The sequence below is a fragment of the Ammospiza caudacuta genome, chromosome 9, assembly GCF_027887145.1.
Source record: "Ammospiza caudacuta isolate bAmmCau1 chromosome 9, bAmmCau1.pri, whole genome shotgun sequence".
Taxonomy (NCBI): domain Eukaryota; kingdom Metazoa; phylum Chordata; class Aves; order Passeriformes; family Passerellidae; genus Ammospiza; species Ammospiza caudacuta.
In genome coordinates this window covers 29,843,042-29,860,719 of record NC_080601.1, presented here as the reverse complement: position 1 = coordinate 29,860,719, position 17,678 = coordinate 29,843,042, and the positions used below count along the sequence as shown (strand labels likewise).

Genomic DNA, 17,678 nt, shown 5'->3' with positions numbered 1-17,678 from the left:
ACCAACCTCCTGAATGCTACCATTTTCTTTATACTCAAATGAGTTAACTTGTCTTGCAGGATTTACCTTAGCAATATTGATTAGATAAATAAAACAAATAAAAAAGTTCCTGTTCTTTTCTGGTTTTTTTTTTTGTTTTTTTTTTTAATATTGTGTTTGGGAAACCCACTATTCATAAATCTTTGCTAATATCTAATAGAAATACCAGTACTTTGGTGTCAGTGGGGATTTTCCACATCACTTTGTTTGATTAGTGTCTCAGCACTGTGAGTCTGAAGAAACTGAGAGTATTTGTATCCATTATATTAACAATGATTACATTGTTAATGTAATGGATACAGTTGAAAACTACAGTCCATGAAAACTAATACTAAAGACAAGTTGACTAAAATGTTCTCATTGTCCCAGCTGAAGGAAAACCAGAAGTATGCAAACTCTATTATGGTAACTGAAAAATAACATCAGTTTAGGTAAGATGATGCTAGCAATCTCAACAGTGGATTTAAGAAAAGGAGTAATATTCCATGTTTCTTACCAACTGATTTGTTTACTGTTTCCTCTCCCCACCATAGATGAATTTGCCTCTCATCTTTTTGCCTGTTCACAAATCCCACATTGACTATCTGCTGCTTACATTCATTCTTTTCTGCCATAACATCAAAGCACCCTACATTGCTGCAGGAAACAATCTCAACATCCCCATCTTCAGGTAATAACCTCTCCTTGTTTGAAATAAGACTGAGGTGGTGGGATCTGATCTATTGCACAAAATGTCTTAAGTGTAAAATTATCTGACTTATTGGGCCATCATGTAGAACTTCTTTGGTTCCTATGACATGTTCAGAGAGGGAGCATCACAACATCCTTCTGAGAAGCTCTGTTACAGCCTTAGGGTAAGGAGAAAGGATATTCCTTTTTTGGAGTTTTAAAGTGGTTAGATGACAAAGGAAAGATGATATGGGAGAAGGAGTTGTGAATGGACAGTTCTTGATGCAGTTTAGTGAGCTGGCTAACGAGCAGCAACAGTACTAGTTGAATAATACTTTGTGGAAAATTATTCCACTTGAGTCCGTGTTTAAATTATATTTCTGGTGGCTCAAAAGCCTGAGGTATTTTAGGTAATATTTTGCCACTGAGACAGAATTTGGGCATATTTGGTATCTAAAGAATGACTGAATATTATAGGAAATTATGAGGAAAGAAAGGTAATTCCTTGACTTCAAGGGTGTTTTAGACCCTGTAGGTGCTGGTCTGTAATAATCCCAGTGAAAAAGGCATTCATATAAATGAGCAATTGAAATGCTAGTTCTTAGTGCCAACAGAATAAAGAAAGGTTAGCATAGATAATCTAACATTACTTTAGGCACTGGGCACCCTGAGTTCTGCAGCATTCAGCAGGCCCATGATCCACACATAGCATCCTGTCTGCAGAAAGGTGTACTACTCCTCTTTGGTCTTTTGAGCCAGTATAGGATTTTTTTTCAAGAAAACAGCCCTATTCATCATTGCTTCTGTCAAGCAGAAGGGATGTCCTCATGGGGACTTCTTGCTACACTGTGAGATAAATGCAGGACCATGCACGTGGTGTAATTGCTGGTGCCAAGTGGGAGCTGCCTGCAGATTGCTCTGTTAAAATCAGCTGGCTGAGCTGATTCTGCAGCTGAGGGGAGTGTGTGTCACACCACAGGCATGCAGGCTGTGCAGTCTGTGCAGCACAGTGTGGACTGGGGCCAGCTCAGGTGAACTCTTACATGGGTCACCAACATCTCAGTGTGCAAGAATCTCCTGGTCAGTGACCTGTCAGGGCAGTGAAGCAAGACAGTGCAAAGAAGCCAGTTCATAAGTAAAATAGAGAAATATTTGTGTAGTCCCATCATGTGCAAGTAGTGCAGTACACTTCAGTCTTTAAGAATTTTAGTTATTTGAATCCCTGTTGTGTGCAAGAAGTTGTTTGTTGGAGATGTAGTAGTTTCCTGCAAGCTGAAATCAATGAGTGTAATCCTTCTTTGGTGTGCAGCACATTGATCCGCAAACTGGGAGGATTTTTCATTCGTCGGAAGTTGGATCAGAACCCTGACGGTCGTAAGGATTTCCTGTACAGAGCTTTGCTCTATGTGGTGTGTATTTCTTGTCTTTTTTTCTGTAGGTAGCATTTCACTTGGGTAGCAAGTGGGAAAAGTGGGTTCCATCACTCTGGAGATGTATTTATTGCTTTAAATTTGTCTTAAGTTTTATGCTGTAAAAGGGGATTCATTTTTGTATGAAGGTTTGAATTTATAGAATAAAGAAAACTGCATGCTCAGCTCTTTTGAGGATGAGCAGATATCCACCTTGCATAATCCTTATTAAAGAATGTGGAATTAATGCTGAGTTAACTTATGCTTGTTTCACTGATGTCTTTTGTTGTGAAGCATCTCTACACTGATTCACTTAGCGCAATGGAAGTCTGTTTGTGATGGGCTGATGTAATCCTTTGTGCCATTCAGTGTAGTAGCTGTATTTGCATCTTGGAAGATGGGATGTGCTGGGGAACCAGAAGGAAAGATGAATGTGAATCAACTGCATCAACCATTGCTAGAAATGCTGTTTGAACAAATGTCATTATACTGCTTGTATATTCATGCAAATTCAGTTGCACATAGGTCTGGGCTTGTGTAAGGCATAAATTACTGGGGTTTTTTTCCACATGTTATTATATATATGTATACCAATATCATATTGGATATGATACCTATTTTTTCTCTTTTCCAATCTTTTTGTGTTCAGCACATAGAAGAACTGTTGAGACAGCAGCAGTTTCTAGAAATATTCTTGGAAGGGACGCGGTCTCGAAGTGGAAAGACATCTGGAGCTAGAGCGGGGCTGCTGTCAGTGGTGGTGGATGCTCTCTTCTCAAATGCTACCCCTGATGTCCTCATTATACCTGTGGGAATCTCCTATGATCGCATCATTGAGGGTCACTATAACAGTGAGCAGCTGGTAAGAGCAATCAAACAACTTGCTTTGCCTAGGGGATTTTCTGCTTATGTGCAGGAAAACGTGTTACACAGTTTAAGTGTAGTGTGCTAGTCCTCTGTTCATGGACTCGGGGTTTGTGTTCAGCCATGAATCACAAAATGGCTCTGACAGGGAGTGCTGAGGTACAGGTGATACACTTCTAAATGCAAATTCATGACATGACAAGTAATATGTTCAAGGGGATATCCGCAGAGAAAAATAGTTCTCTAGATGTACTTGAAGTTATAAGGTGTGTCAAAAGCTTTGGGCTTGCTTTGTCTGCTGTTGCATGCATTTTAATTTTAAACATGACCTTTTAATTGCAAAGTGGAAGAAAAGCAAAACAACCACCTATGTTTTCTAGGGCAAGCCTAAGAAGAATGAAAGTCTTTGGAGTATAGCTAGAGGAGTCTTCAGAATGCTGCGGAAGAACTATGGATGTGTCAGAGTAGATTTTGCACAACCATTTTCCTTAAGAGTAAGTTTGATATCTTGAAGTTCTTCTTGAATATTTGACATTTTTGGTATTTCAGTAGTGGGACACATTTATTTTGATTTCCTCATTGTGAGTTATCATCACTAGCATTATCTGCTGCAGTCCATTCTGGCAGGACAAAAGTATCCCAGTTTTGATGAGTGTTTGGACTTAATGCATCTGTATTAAGCTGAAATAGTCTCAGTGTTGATATATTAGTTTTGAAACAGTCTAAGTATTCTTACTGGTGGGGTTATTTGTTTGCTTAACAAGTGATCTGTAAAATGTTCCTTGTACTATCTAGTAATTCTTCACATCTGGAGTTGAACAACATTTGGAGTTGAAGGAAGCTGAATACTGTTTTCCAGTGTAATTTAATGACATCTGCAATGGTTGAGGAAGGGCATTTATCTCACTGGAGTTTTAAAACTGCTAAGCAAATTAGTAGCTATAAAAGTGTGATGGGTAATATATCATGAAAATATGTATATTCTTTGAAAGTCATCAATCATTATTACTTCACAACTGTTATGTACAGCACTTCACTGTAGCTGTTCTGTAGTTTCTCAGGTAATGGGGTATTGTGGCAGTATCTGCCTTTACTCTAAATTTTCTCAGATCTCTTTGCAGAATCTGCTGGTACTAATCTCTATTTCACTAATCTGTATTCTGCCACAGTATACCTTATTTTTAGTGTGACTTTAATAAGATTAAGCACTGCAACAGCAACTTACTAGGACATTATTCAAATTAATTAGGTGTTCTTCTTTCTGCCCTACTTCTCTCAGAAAAAGCAGTAGGGTTGGAGAGCTTTGGAGGGTTCAGTTACCACAGCATGAAATTATTGTGGCTGGCTGCACTGAATTATAATTAGTGTAGTAGGGAAAGATACTAATTCACTTCCAAAGGAGAAGGCTTGGGCTATTCTTGGTAGGGAGTTAACAACTCTTCTTGGATCAGTGTAAGGAAAAGAGGGTTATCTGCCCTCTTAATCTAGTGAAATGCTAATCACTCTGGACCTTCCCAGCAGCCTCTGTCAGGTCTCATTTGTACCTGTGTTCCTTATTGTGCTGTAGAATGGTGATAAATGACATAAATCCTTAAAGTGTGCCTTAGCTCACATTTGCAGTAGTGTAACTGTAGTTGTCTCACTGCAGGTTTTTCTAAAGCACTTGAGCTTTGGGGGTTAATTTTGGGCATCTGCAGTTCTATGAGCACAGGCTTGGAAGCAGAAGAGTGTGTGAAAGAGGCTGTGGAAGTCTTTTAAGCAGCCTTCCTGGGAGGGAGCTGTTTTCCTGACCAGCAGGTTAAGTGGCTCTTTAGTTTCCCATTCTTTACAGAAACTGAGGGAACACAGTGTCCTGAAAACAGAATAGTGTAAATTTTAACCTATAAGGAGAGGCGTTTGGCTTTTGAGAAATTTGGAATTCAGGAATTCCAAGCATGCAGTACCCTGCCTGCTTCCTGGGGGCTTTAGTTTGTGTCTTGCAACTGGAGTTTTGTACAGCAGTGTTTCTCCTTAGAAGTTCTCTCTCATGGTGTGTGAGGAAGGCAGGAGTAAGCAATAATTACAGTCTCCATGCTGGTTCTAAATGGGTGCTAGGTTTTGTTCTCATTCATGTTAATGAGGCAGTTCTCATTAATTTAATCGTGGAACTCATCTCAAAGGAGTTGTTAACAGCAGGGTGCTGACAGAGGTTATGTGTTGTTTTCATTGCAAGTTTTTTTATGAAGTACAGATTCCTTGCTGTGGGAAGTCTACTTTTTGCATAAAATAAAGTAAAAAGTGAATAAGCTGTTGAAAACTTCTAATATCCCTGACCTTATTACTGCTTTCTTAGTGTGAGCTATTTTTAATCAGTTGCATTTTTGAATAATTGCCTTTTTCCTGTAATAGCGGTATCAGTTGAATGCATGAATAAGGTGGAAAAAGTACAAAAAATAATGAGCCTTTTTTTAACAGGAATATGTAAACAGCCAAAGCCAAAAACCTGTGCCTGCTCCTTTTTCTTTGGAACAAGCTTTGTTACCGGCTATACTTCCGTCAAGGTAGAGATTTGTTTGGGGTGTTGTTGAAAGGGAGGACAGATTGGGATTTGTTTGTTTGTTTATCTTTTTAGTGTTCTGCATTACATTCCAAGCTGTGCTTGAACTCCCCATGGGTAATCTAATTGTTTATAGAAAAGGGCAAAACTTAGGCAATTCTGACTGCAATTTATTATAAGAGTTACATTCTTCCTGATGAGCTCTGTTCAAATAAATTCAGGTAGACTTTTTCCCTTTTTTTGATTTTTTTTAGTAACCTCTGTTGATTTGTTTATAAATTTTATGGAATCATTTAGAGGGGAAAATGCCATGCTTAGGGAAAAGTAAAGGATTTGTTTTTTAACCTCACAAACATTTCACAAGGTTTTGGAATAATTCCAAAGCAAATAGGACCTATGAGTGAGTGCTCCTTGTTTTCAAGGAGGTAACTCTCAGAACTGCAGCACTGCTCAGGGGTTAGTTCTGCATTTGTTAGATAGACATTTTAGCTGTTTTTTTCAGGAGTTATGCAAACCTGTGTGGTCCTGGTGGGGGCAAAGTCAGTTCTGTACCTTTAAAGAGTTGTAAGTCCATACAAAGGACCATTTCTAGTTTGTAGAGAAGCTGGGCTCTGTCTTTCAGGCAAATTTGTTTTTTCTACTGTTCTCCATATTTGTTGAAGGAAAAAGAGCAATTGGTGTTACAGCAAAGTCATGAGTAGTCATAGAAAAAGCTTGCAACTTGCAACTTTTCTTCTGGTAGTCTTATCATGGATTGTTGTTCAGTGCAAAGAAATAATCAGGAAAAGCTGGTAGAGCTTTTTGCTGATAACATTTTCTGCCCTCACCAGACTGTAGTGGTATTTTGTGCTGTAGTTAATGTTAAGCGTACATTAAAAAAATCGGTTTATATTGTTTTTCATTTTGATCAGAATCCAAATGTCATCATGTTAATTTTTATTGTGTATCCAGACCTAATGATACTGTGGATGAAGGGGCAGAAGCCTCGCTGCCCAACTCCAGGGATATCACCAGTGAACCCTTCAGAAGAGAGCTGATATCCAACTTGGCTGAGCACATTCTGTTCAGTAAGTGTTGAAGAGGATCACAGAATCATAGGGTGATGAGGATAGGAAGGAACCTTAAAGATCATCTCATTTCAACCCCCCCTGCCATGGGCAGTGACACCTTCCACTGGAGCAGGTTGCTGTCAGATGCTTGTTTGGTTTTGCTGAGAGCATGAATTTTGTGTTGTAGTGTCACACTTCCTTATTGTCTCCATCCAGGTGATCATTTCATGACTTACATAATCTTGACAGTTGTCCATCCTTTGTCTCCCTCCATTCTCTTCAAAGTTTAATAAATTTTATTTATTTATTTATTTTTATTAATAAATAACTCTTTTTCTGATCAAATAGAAGATTTTTATTCAGTTTGTTGGACTAGTAGACTAACCTTTCTGTACTTTGAAGTGCTTGATTGTCATATTGATGCACTCATTGCTTGTCTCTTCCTATAAAAAGCTATTGGAGTATCTTAATGGCATTATTTAAGATCATACATGAGCTCATCTAGCTGCATGGACCAGTGTTGCCAGGTTTTGTAGATGATGTGATGAATGCTTCAGCCAGTAGGTCTGTGGTCTGTGGTACCAGAGGTACACAGGAAGCAGTACTTACCTTAGTAAATATTTAAGCTTTATTTGGCCATCTTAGTCCAAGTTACTTTGATTATTTTAAAGTTGTTTCTAGACGTACATAATACACTTTGTGTTTTATTCAGTGGGTACAGTTCTGTGCCTACATCAATGTGACTATTTTTTAAATAGTGGGTACTGTGTAATGGTGTTTGGAATGTCTCAGATGCTCAGCAAGTTTATCTTGTTCACCTCTAGCTGCTGACAAGTCCTGTGCTGTGATGTCTACCCACATTGTTGCCTGTTTGTTGCTGTACAGACACAGGCAGGTAAGGCTTCTGTGTTGCTTAAATAGCCAAACATGGCTTTGGCCTTGTTCACTTATTAGAAAAAAATAGTATGGATTTTACTATTACATGATACTGATTAAAAAGGAAAGATGCATTTAAATTAAAGTGGATTTCAGGTAGTCTGAGTGCTGATATTTTAGTTAGCAGTGGGTGCTTGAACACAAGCCATTATTGATGGGATGATAATAAATGCTCATGTGGAAATAGATTTTTGTAATTCAAAATGTTATCAATTTTTTAAAGATTACATGGCTTTCATTTATTGTATTAGGGTTGTTTTTTAGATCTCAAAACACACTACTGAATATTCTAGAAACTGTTCCATTAATTTCCAAATTGATTTTACTGTTCCTCAGTACTAAAATACTATATCACAATGGCAGAATGATACTAATGTTTACCTGAAGTCTTGTGCATGAAAGTTGGATGAATTTTTTTTCATCCTACAAGTTTGTTTCGTATTTTTTCTAAAAGTCCTTCAAATCTGAAGCTTTTATTGTACATAAACTGAGAACAAATGGAAAAATATTGGTCACTTGTATAATCCTGCTTGTGGAGGAAGTGTTACCATTCTCATCAGTCCAGTCTTTCCAATTTCCTAAAATAGTGGAATCGAATAAGCGTTTTATAATGTGATCTGACTCCATCTTGGGAGAAAACAAGAAAAGGAGGTGCCCGAGGAAAGATTTTTCCTCACGTTCCACATCAGTTGTTCCATTCTGTTAAGTGCAATATTCCCAGCTAACTGATCATTCACTTAAAAGCATAGGTAATGGAATCATGGTACTTCTGACATGGTCTTGAGGTATCTTGAGGTATTCAGGTCTCTGCAGGCTGTGAAATAAACCAAGAAGCAAAGAAAAACCTTGTATTCCCAAATAGTTCCATGGCTGTAAAATATAATTGCATGTAATTCAAAATATGTCGAACTACTTCATCAAAACCTCACTGAAAATCAGTTTTTCTGATACGACTGTTGTGCTTTGGATTATTAGTTAGTGTATTGTGTTTGATATATACCTGATTATGTGGTTTACTGATAGATTCCTGTGCAGAAATATTGTTTAACTCTCTGATTCTGTGTTTATTTGTAGGGAACTGATCTTTCCAGACTGGTTGAAGACTTCTTCTCTATGAAGGAGGAGGTCCTAGCCCGTGACTTTGACTTGGGATTTTCAGGGAACTCAGATGATGTTGTCATGCATGCCATCCACTTGTTGGGGAACTGTGTAAATATCACAAACACGAGCAGAAACAATGAGTTCTTCGTCACTCCCAGCATCACAATACCTGCTGTCTTTGAGCTCAACTTCTACAGCAATGGAATACTTCATGTATTCATTAAAGAGGCTGTTATTGGTATGTTTTGGGGTTTTTCAGGGAAAGACTTTCGTGTAACCCTTGAAGTCAGGGAATCTGCACAAAAATCCCCATCAGTTCCTCGTGTTATTTCCTTTAATACAAATTTTCACTTCCTGTTTCAACTCACGTTTACCTTAACAAACAGTTTTAAAGCAAACTTGTATTGTGCTTGAGGAACGTTCCCATTCTTTTTTCCCCTCATCCTTTATCTTTCTTGGAAGTATTTGTGTAGGGGTCACTGCTATAGGCAAGGCACGATCAGAGTGCTGAGCCAACATGGCAAAACCTCTGTTTTGGTGAGCAGTATTTTAATGAGATTTTGTTTTGATCTGACGTTACTGGACGAAACAGAGTGGTTAAGTCTGTCTTTATTCCTGAATGGCATGTGTAATATTTGACTGCTTTTAGCCCCAGAAGTGAATGAAACAGAAGTTTGATGTTTCCTTTGCCATAAAGCTCTTTGGAAAATTAAACTTTGCCTGTGTTTCTTTCTCCTCCAGCCTGCAGTCTTCATGCGATTCAGAGCAGGAGGTACAGAAATGGTACCAGTGGTGCTTCTCCCAGTTTAATCAGTCAAGAGCACCTGGTCAGAAAAGCTGCCAGCTTGTGCTACTTGCTTTCCAATGAATTCTCTGTGTCTTTGGTAAGTAATTGCATTAAGTGTCCAGTTTTTGTTCTGATTGCTACTTTTAAATTACATGATGCTTTCTACAAGTGTCACAGCTCTGATCTGTTCACTGTCAGTGCAGTGTGATGGTGATGGGTATCAGTGACTGTCACACTGAGTGCCACCTGCTGCTCCTGCCAGTGCTGAAGTGGGTGATGCTGGGCTGGGCCTGGGACATTTCTGCTGTGCTTTAGGCCTTTCCTGAGCAAGGCAGCATTGAGAAGCCCACCTCGAGTTGTGGGAAGCTGAGAGAGCATCTCTAACTTATTTTGTATCGTTCCTGTCATTAGCTCATCACAGCTGTATTTGCATTCTGCCCAAAATATTAATTTATTTTTTTACCTAAAGAAACAAAAGTCTTTGTGAGTACCCAGCTCCTGTGAGTTTGCAGAGGTGGTTGAAATTGTGTTGGGAAGTAAGGCTCCATATTCTAAAGATATCCCTTATTTGCATAGGAGTGCAGTTCTCATGTTGTGCCACACCTGGTACTTAGTGGAAATTTTAAACATGGCCTGACTTCAGTTTTTGTTGTTACAAAACACTGACGAGAGTTGATATTATCTCACTTTTCAGACACTGCATACTTCCAATTTTAGGTGCTAGATGTTATTTTTTCTTATGTGTAGAAGTTACTTAAAATTCTAGATATTCTTCAATTAGCTCTTACATTTGTACTCATATTTGACTTGTGCATTTTTACAGGAGCATAAGCCAAATTTAGTATTTTTGTCTGGGTAGTAATGTTAGCTCATATGCTAGAGTTCTTTAGTAATATTATCCTTCTGCTTTCAGAGTTAATAATTGATTATTATTTTTTTAACTAAGAAAATATTTCCTAAATTATTATGAATAATGTAAAAGAAGTTGGATTTTTTTATTCCGTTTCAAAACACATGAGAGAATTTCTTGGAAGTGTAGTTTCCTTTAAATTCCAAATAGATCACTGCTATGAGTTTTAAATAATTTTAATATTATGATGATTTTATTCCAGAACTGTTAACAAACTAAGATTTGGTTAGAAGCTGTTAAAAAGGGAGAATATTTAATGTGGCTTTCTACCAGTGGTAATGCATTTTGGAAAAATCTTGGACATATTTTAAATATGCTATTTCACTATAATTTTTTTAATGTCTGCCAGGATAAACACAAGAGTGGTGCAGTGGGATTATGCTGATAAAAGTTTAAAAGCTTGTGTAAAATAAATAATACTGCTATATCTAAAATATTTATACTGAACGGAGAATGATATTGTTATAATGGGTGTAATGAGTGTGACTTTTTCACTGCATTCCTTTTATGTTGTGCAGCCTTGCCAGGTGATCTATCAAGTTTGCCACGAGTCTGTGGAAAGGCTGATCCAGTATGGCATTCTCCTGGTGGCTGAGGTAAAGTGGCAGAGATGCTGTACTGCAATATGGGTGGTTTATGCTCCTTAGTTGTGAGACTTGTTCTGAGTATATGTTGTTACTGAAAGCTTGTACAACGTGCCCAGGACTGAGACTGCTTCACTCTCTGTTCCTAAGTGTCAGGGAGTTGGGTACAGTCAGCCTGTGATGCTTCATGACTCTGTGTAATTTCATTTTACCAGTAAGGCTATTAAGGAAGACACCTATTTTTGTACTGTCTTGAAACTTGGGATTTATTTTATTATTGGAGCCCTTTCAAATGTAGCATAGCTACATGGATTTTTTTACTTTGTACTGTACACGAGTCAGGAGTCCAGACCTTTTGTCATTCTTTAATTCCTTTGTATTGATCTCAGAATTACTGTAAACCTCCTCAGCTTGCAGTTCCAGGGCTGTAGGGTGCAGTTTGCCAGAGGTGCACAGTGCAAAGAAAACCTGAGGAGTGGAGGCAGCTGATTCAGCATATATTTGCTTCATAAACTTCTTTTTGTGCACAGTAAACAAACCTTGGCACCCAGGAGGAAGCAAGAAAAAAACCTAGTCTTTTTCACCAAATGTCTCTTCTCTCTCCTTTTCTCAGTGCTGCCTATAATTGAGTCTCACCTGCATCCATTAAATGGTGGTTAATAAATGCATTAAGTCAGATGAGATTATAAAAGAAACCTATTGCTTGCCTGGATTTGGAGTTTTACTTATTGTTTTACCACCTTGTTTTTGAAATTTAAGCAGGATGATCAGGAGGATGTTAGCCCCAGTCTTACAGAGCAGCAGTGGAATAAAAAACTCCCTGAGCCATTATCTTGGAGAAGTGATGAGGAAGATGAAGACAGTGATTTTGGAGAGGAGCAGAGAGATTGCTACCTGAAGGTAGTATTTTCCTTGTAATGTTGAACCTTCTTGTGAGAGTTATAAATTACTTTGCTTATTCAGGACTGGTACTGATACTTTTTTTTGGTGGGGGGTTTTTGTTGGTTTTCAATGTTAGTATTTTTGTACAGTCCCATTTGTCTCCTTCACATGAGGAAAATAGCTAAAGAAACATGAACAGTTTTTACAGGGAGGTGGAGGAGAAATGGTTTAGAGTCCTGAAAACTGATAAAGACTCAAGTACCTTGGCTTTATTCTTTACATGCAGTCTACAAGGGGCACATCCAGCTGGTGTTTATATTCAGCCTGTGTTTCACTTCATAGATTGCTTATGTTGATTTTAGATACATTACTAGTTTTCTCAGAGCTGACACAAACACTTCAGAATATTTTGTTAACACATGAAAACTCCTGTCTGTCTCTATGAATGTAGGGCAGCCCTTCTGCTGGCTGCAGAACAGCATGATGTCTTTAATTTTATCTTGGGAAAATAGTAATACCCTGGAGGAGGAAAAAATAGCCTTGGTCTGTGATGTTCAGTGCCTGCTTTGTCCCTTGTGATAAGCTGCTTTTTTCTGCTATGCTCCCATTTTGTGCTGTGCCCTCACACTTGTTTTTGTACAAGTTTTTGTGCTTTTGTTTTTATTTTGGTTGCTGTTTCAACATGTTATGCCTTGCAGGTCATTTCTGGTTTCCACTGCTCTCTGTCACTGAACCTTTTGTTGCCTTTCCTTAGGTGAGCCAGTCTCAGGAGCACCAGCAGTACATCACTTTCCTGCAGAGGTTACTGGGACCATTACTGGAGGCATACAGCTCTGCTGTCATCTTTGTGCACAATTTTAGTGGTCCTGTTTTAGAGTCTGAATATATTCAGAAGCTACACAGGCACTTAATAAGCAGGACAGAGAGGAATGTTGCTGTGTATGGTATGTTAAACTGGTTTTGGAACTGGCTTTGATTCATTCTGTTCTTTCTACCACAAGGTAGCCCAAATTGAATTTCAGTTTGTTTACCTCTGGGTTTTCTCTCTTGCAGCTGAGAGTGCAACCTACAGTCATGTGAAAAATGCAGTGAAAGTCTTCAAGGAAATTGGAGTAAGTGTTTTGTGCTCAGAGCTGGGGACTGTTGAGTTTCATTTCAATAATGAGCACAATTTGGACATTTCATGGAATCTGTTCAGTGTCATTTTAAAATCAGTGATTATATCTGTGGAAATGTATTTGGGTCTGGAGCATTTTGGTTTCCTTTAGGCTGAGGGCTGTAACAGAGACCACAAGCTGCAGAACAGGGCATTTCTTGCCTCTGAGAAGGCAAGAATCCTCTGGATGGATGGACGGGTGACTAGACGTTTTTATTCACAGCAAATGAAGTTCCTCTCTTCTACTCTGTGTCCCTATTGAACAATATTGAAAGGCTGAGAGCGTGTTCTGTGCTCAGTAACAGCTAAATTTAATTTTGAAGTCTACTTAAATCTTTAAAAAAGCATTAGTTATTGAATTTTGGCTTAGCAGTGATGGATGCTCCAGAACCATCCTTACACACCTTCAGTGTTCTCCATGAGGATACAGGTCTTCTTTAAGATACATATTCAGTATTGTACTTTACCACTAGTATTTCAAATCATAAATCACCCATCTAGATTTTGCAAGTGAAGTGTTTTTCTTTCATCAGACTGGCATGGATTCCTGTATGCCACATAAGATACAGCATTATAATTTGGAAAGTATTGACATTTAGGCAAAATGTTGCTGGGTATGGGTTTTGAAATTTTTGCCTTTAAATTCTAAGGTATTGAATAATCCACAATAGTTGGCCAAGTAAAGCTGTCTTTCTGTAGACTAAATAGCTGTGAGGAAAGCACATAGTGAATCCATCATTTTCCAACAGCAGGATAAACTAGAATGAAAAATGGAACTAGATAATGTTTGCTGAGCATCTTTTATAACATAGCATCTGAATTCTTTTTTTTACAGTGCTTACACTTTCAGTTGAATGCCTTTGATTGGTTGTTTTGTCCCTCACTGTTGAGATTTGGCTGTTTATCACACACTGTACTTATTTCTCAATTTCTTTTCTTCCATAACCCCTGAAGGGCTTCAACCTTGAGTGAATTCTAATAATACCTCAAGGCATTGCCATCTAAGCCTTCAAGAAATGAAAAGAAAGAAGTCTTGTAAATGAGGGAAATCTTAGTATAGACCATAAGATTTTAATCTCAGAAAAAAAGATTCCTTTAACAGGGTGATGCTTACATGTGTTCCTGCTGTGCTTCAGGTTTTCAAGCAGACTCAGCAGAGGAAAGACACCATTTTGGAACTTGGCACTACGTTCCTACCTCAGAGCAACAGGCAGAAACTGCTGGAATTTGTCATGAGCTTCATGGTGTTATAGACCACACACAGCACCTTCGTCCAGGGACACGAGGACATGTTTTGAGACTGTGGCAAAGCCTGAGGACATTTGCTAATCCTTCAAACTGTAAGGTGCCACTGTCTGGGTAAGGCCTTCTCTGACTTGAACTACTGGAAGACAAGTGCCTTCTTACGTGTGCATTTATGGGTTTCTTACAGTCCCAGTCCTGTTGTATTACAGCGATACTCAGATGACACTTTCGATACAAGCAATTTAACATGTTGCAAAAAATAAGATAAATTATTAGACTTAGATGTAAAAAGAAAAAAATTATCAGTGTTACATTTTAAATAAACTTTTAAAGACTGTAACAGATGCACAAGTACACATATTGGTGTTCGGTAGCTAACCCTGAGATCTTGAGTTTAGTGGCAACACAGCTTATGGCTTAACCAAGTAACTCATTCCAATTCAGTTTTATTGTTTTAATAAATGGCTCAAAAATTTTGCTTAGGCAAGCTATATACTTCATGGATAAAGCCATAGTTTTTCATAAGTGTTAACATAAATGCCAACATTCTAATGAAAATTACAGGTACAGACATCTGAGAATAATGATCATGTAGCAGGTGATTGTGAGAAATGTCAGCAGGCACACCTTGCACTATTAAAACTGTGTCGTGCAGTGGTAAATTGCACTAATCACTGCTGTCAGGAAGAATGTGAGTAGTGTTCTTGCTTTTATTATGGCATCTGTCGTTCAGTCAGATGAGTCAGGAGACAGTTGCCTGAATGTGAATATCTTGTAAAATCTTAGATTATTATTTAATTAAAAAAAAAACCTAATAAGTTCAGGGTTTATTTTTTGTTTTGTTTTGTTTTGGTTTTTTTTAATTATTAGGATGTCAGATTTTTTTAAGTAAAGTCTTGATTTGGTGAAATAAATTTTAATTTTGACCCTAAAAATTTCAGCAATAATTTTGTCAATTCTTTGGAAACAAGTGTTCATATTATATTCTGTTGTTGAGCAGACCTAAATTGGTATGAAGTAGTACCTCTAGAAACACAGAAATATAAACAATGTACTTTAGACTGTGATCTGACTTACAAATAAAATTAATTCACAGGCAAAACTGAATGATGAATGAATTCTGTCCTATGGAACAGGACTCTGGTGTTGCAATTTGATCCTTTTTCATGGAGGACTTGCACTGTAGATTTCATCTTCCCTTCATGTGAGAGCAGATTAGATTGCAGCTTGTAGTCCTGTATTTTAGTACAGCTGATTTAACTGAAGCAATAACTTGGTGGTATGTGAAGCTGGTTTGCTTGTGAAATGTGTTTTCCCTCCTTTATGCCTTCTAGATGAGGGAAATTAAACATTTCCTTTGCTGCATTGCTTTGCTTGATTCTCACATCCTGGCCTTGTGAGCAGAAAATCCCCCAAACTTCATCATGTAATCTCTGTTGCTTAACATAAACATGGAAAATCATACTTGAATCCCAGCACTTGCACTGTTATGCCAGCACAAAACTGATACACACAATTAGAGTTTGTGGCCAAGGAGCTTGCATTTGTACTGCACATTTGTCAACAAGAATATTTCTGTAAATTTTTTTATTAAATGCTATTCATATTTGAAAGCTGCAGTTTATGGTTTATTAGCATTATACTGTTAGCACTGTGAGATGCATGTGTTTTGTCACTAAACCAGGTGCTCTACAACACTTAAAGAATTTCTGAACCAAAGCTACATTAATATGGATAAACACTGACCCTTGAGTCACTTGTGTTCTTATGTCCTTCTGCTGTCTCAGCAGGACTGACTACATCACTCATAATTTGTTTTGTGAAGGCTACCAGGTGTTTAGAAAACAGTTTCATCTCATACTCACTGATGTGCACTGTTCATCCACCTGATGAATTCTCCATACAATGTTTGTTGCTGATGGCATCCATTTAATATCAAAGAGAGTCTAGGTGCTTCTGAATAACGAGCTCTCATAGTTTACTGCACTTCAGCAGATCTGAAGTGTACTAACAGTAATGTTTGTACATAAAATTTTTTTAAAAAAATGAAGCAATATGAAGCAAACAAAACTTGAGTCATTTTATTAAGAATGTTTTGCCAACGGAGGTATTAGTTACCATAAAACCCAGGAGTACTGTGGTCACTGGAGTGTTCTGGCTAGGTGTTGCAAACAAAATAATTTATAGCTTACATTAAAAAAAATTAAATAAATCTGGTTAACATAAATCAATGAGTTGGTAATAATGCATGTGAATACACATTAATGGATACTTATATATGCAGGGGGAGGGCCACCTCCAAAACTGTTTTGGTTTTGTATGGAAAAAAACCTGCATGTGATAGATTGGTACTATGAATCATATGCCACTGGAAGCCCTTGCATTCTGCAGCAAGTGTGTATGATGTATACATGTATATATGCTAGTATGTATGTTCTGACACAACATCTATGCTTTTCCCTAAAATTAAAGCACAGAATGTAAAATTATCAGACTGTAACAGTCAAAAAGACTAAAACCAACATTTGCACTGTATTTACACCCTCAGTGTCTTCTGATTTTATTAACTTTTCATGTTTGCTTTGCTGTTCAAATTCCAGGTCGAGTTGATTTCAGTAAAGTTAACCAGTAAAAGAGAAAGGACTGGCCCTGAATTACCACAGCTGTATTTTAAGACTTTATAAAGACTTACATGAATCTTGTCATTCTTATGAACATAATACTCAGGTGTGCAAACCTTTTTGGGCCAGTGTGTTTTCATGCTATGAGAAATTTAACCTCTCCACGCCCATCCTGTAGCTGTCCCATTTCTAGAGAGATGGAACTGTGGGATGGCACTCCCTGTGTTCCATGGGTTCACTGCCTGTGGCCCGGGCAGGGCCTTGGCTCTGTGCTCTGGGCAGCACAGGGCTGCGCTCGCCACCTCTGATCAGGAAACACAGACACACACTTGCCTTCAGCTGCCTGCCTGCTCCTCAGAGAAGTGCCCCAAGCACCACGTGGCAGAAGGTTGAGCTGGGAGGTGATGTAAGATACTGTGGATTTTGTGTTTCTGTGCTGAGAGCCGGGAACTGCTGACTGGAGAATGTTATTACTGTGTTTTACCCGTTATGTGTAATGCGTGTTTGTTGTAGAAGCACAGAGGTGTACTGGAGTCATTTTAATAAATTAAACTGTTTGCTAATATGACATTTAACAAGCTCCTCTCGTGTTTTTTTATTTTTTGTTGTTGTGGTTTTTTTTAAATAACTTACTGAGATAATTCATTCAATAACTTTGTTACAGTGCAGGTAGTTTCTGAAATTAAACCATTAAAATCCCTCAGTGTAGATGTATCTCTACCAGTGTATGAGCTGCTGCAGAGACACTAAAAAAGCAGGTTGAAGTGACATCCCAACTCCTGAGCCACTGTTTTGTTTCAAAGTGGGGGTGCCATTTTGCCTCTCTGTTCCCCCATCCCCGCAAGGTTGTTGCACATGGAGTTCTTGTGCAGTTCCCTTCTCCTCATGGG

The 17,678-nt window shown here is 38.1% G+C and overlaps 1 protein-coding gene across 3 annotated transcripts in view; it reads left to right on the top strand.

The window, feature by feature from the left end:
- Positions 1–17,356, top strand: part of GPAM (glycerol-3-phosphate acyltransferase, mitochondrial) — a 29,960-nt gene extending 12,604 nt beyond the window's left edge. For 2 of the 3 annotated variants that reach the window (XM_058810283.1, XM_058810282.1), the window contains 14 exons: positions 573–709; positions 2,018–2,117; positions 2,767–2,979; positions 3,362–3,475; positions 5,436–5,521; positions 6,469–6,584; positions 7,391–7,461; positions 8,577–8,841; positions 9,345–9,487; positions 10,819–10,896; positions 11,644–11,784; positions 12,521–12,710; positions 12,820–12,878; positions 14,059–17,356. In XM_058810283.1, the coding sequence (XP_058666266.1) occupies positions 573–709; positions 2,018–2,117; positions 2,767–2,979; positions 3,362–3,475; positions 5,436–5,521; positions 6,469–6,584; positions 7,391–7,461; positions 8,577–8,841; positions 9,345–9,487; positions 10,819–10,896; positions 11,644–11,784; positions 12,521–12,710; positions 12,820–12,878; positions 14,059–14,175 (1,830 nt within the window). In that variant the 3' untranslated portion in view covers positions 14,176–17,356. The remainder of the gene's footprint in view (positions 1–572; positions 710–2,017; positions 2,118–2,766; positions 2,980–3,361; positions 3,476–5,435; positions 5,522–6,468; positions 6,585–7,390; positions 7,462–8,576; positions 8,842–9,344; positions 9,488–10,818; positions 10,897–11,643; positions 11,785–12,520; positions 12,711–12,819; positions 12,879–14,058) is intronic. The other variant, XM_058810284.1, reaches the window with a different exon arrangement.
- The last annotated feature ends 322 nt before the right edge of the window (positions 17,357–17,678 follow it).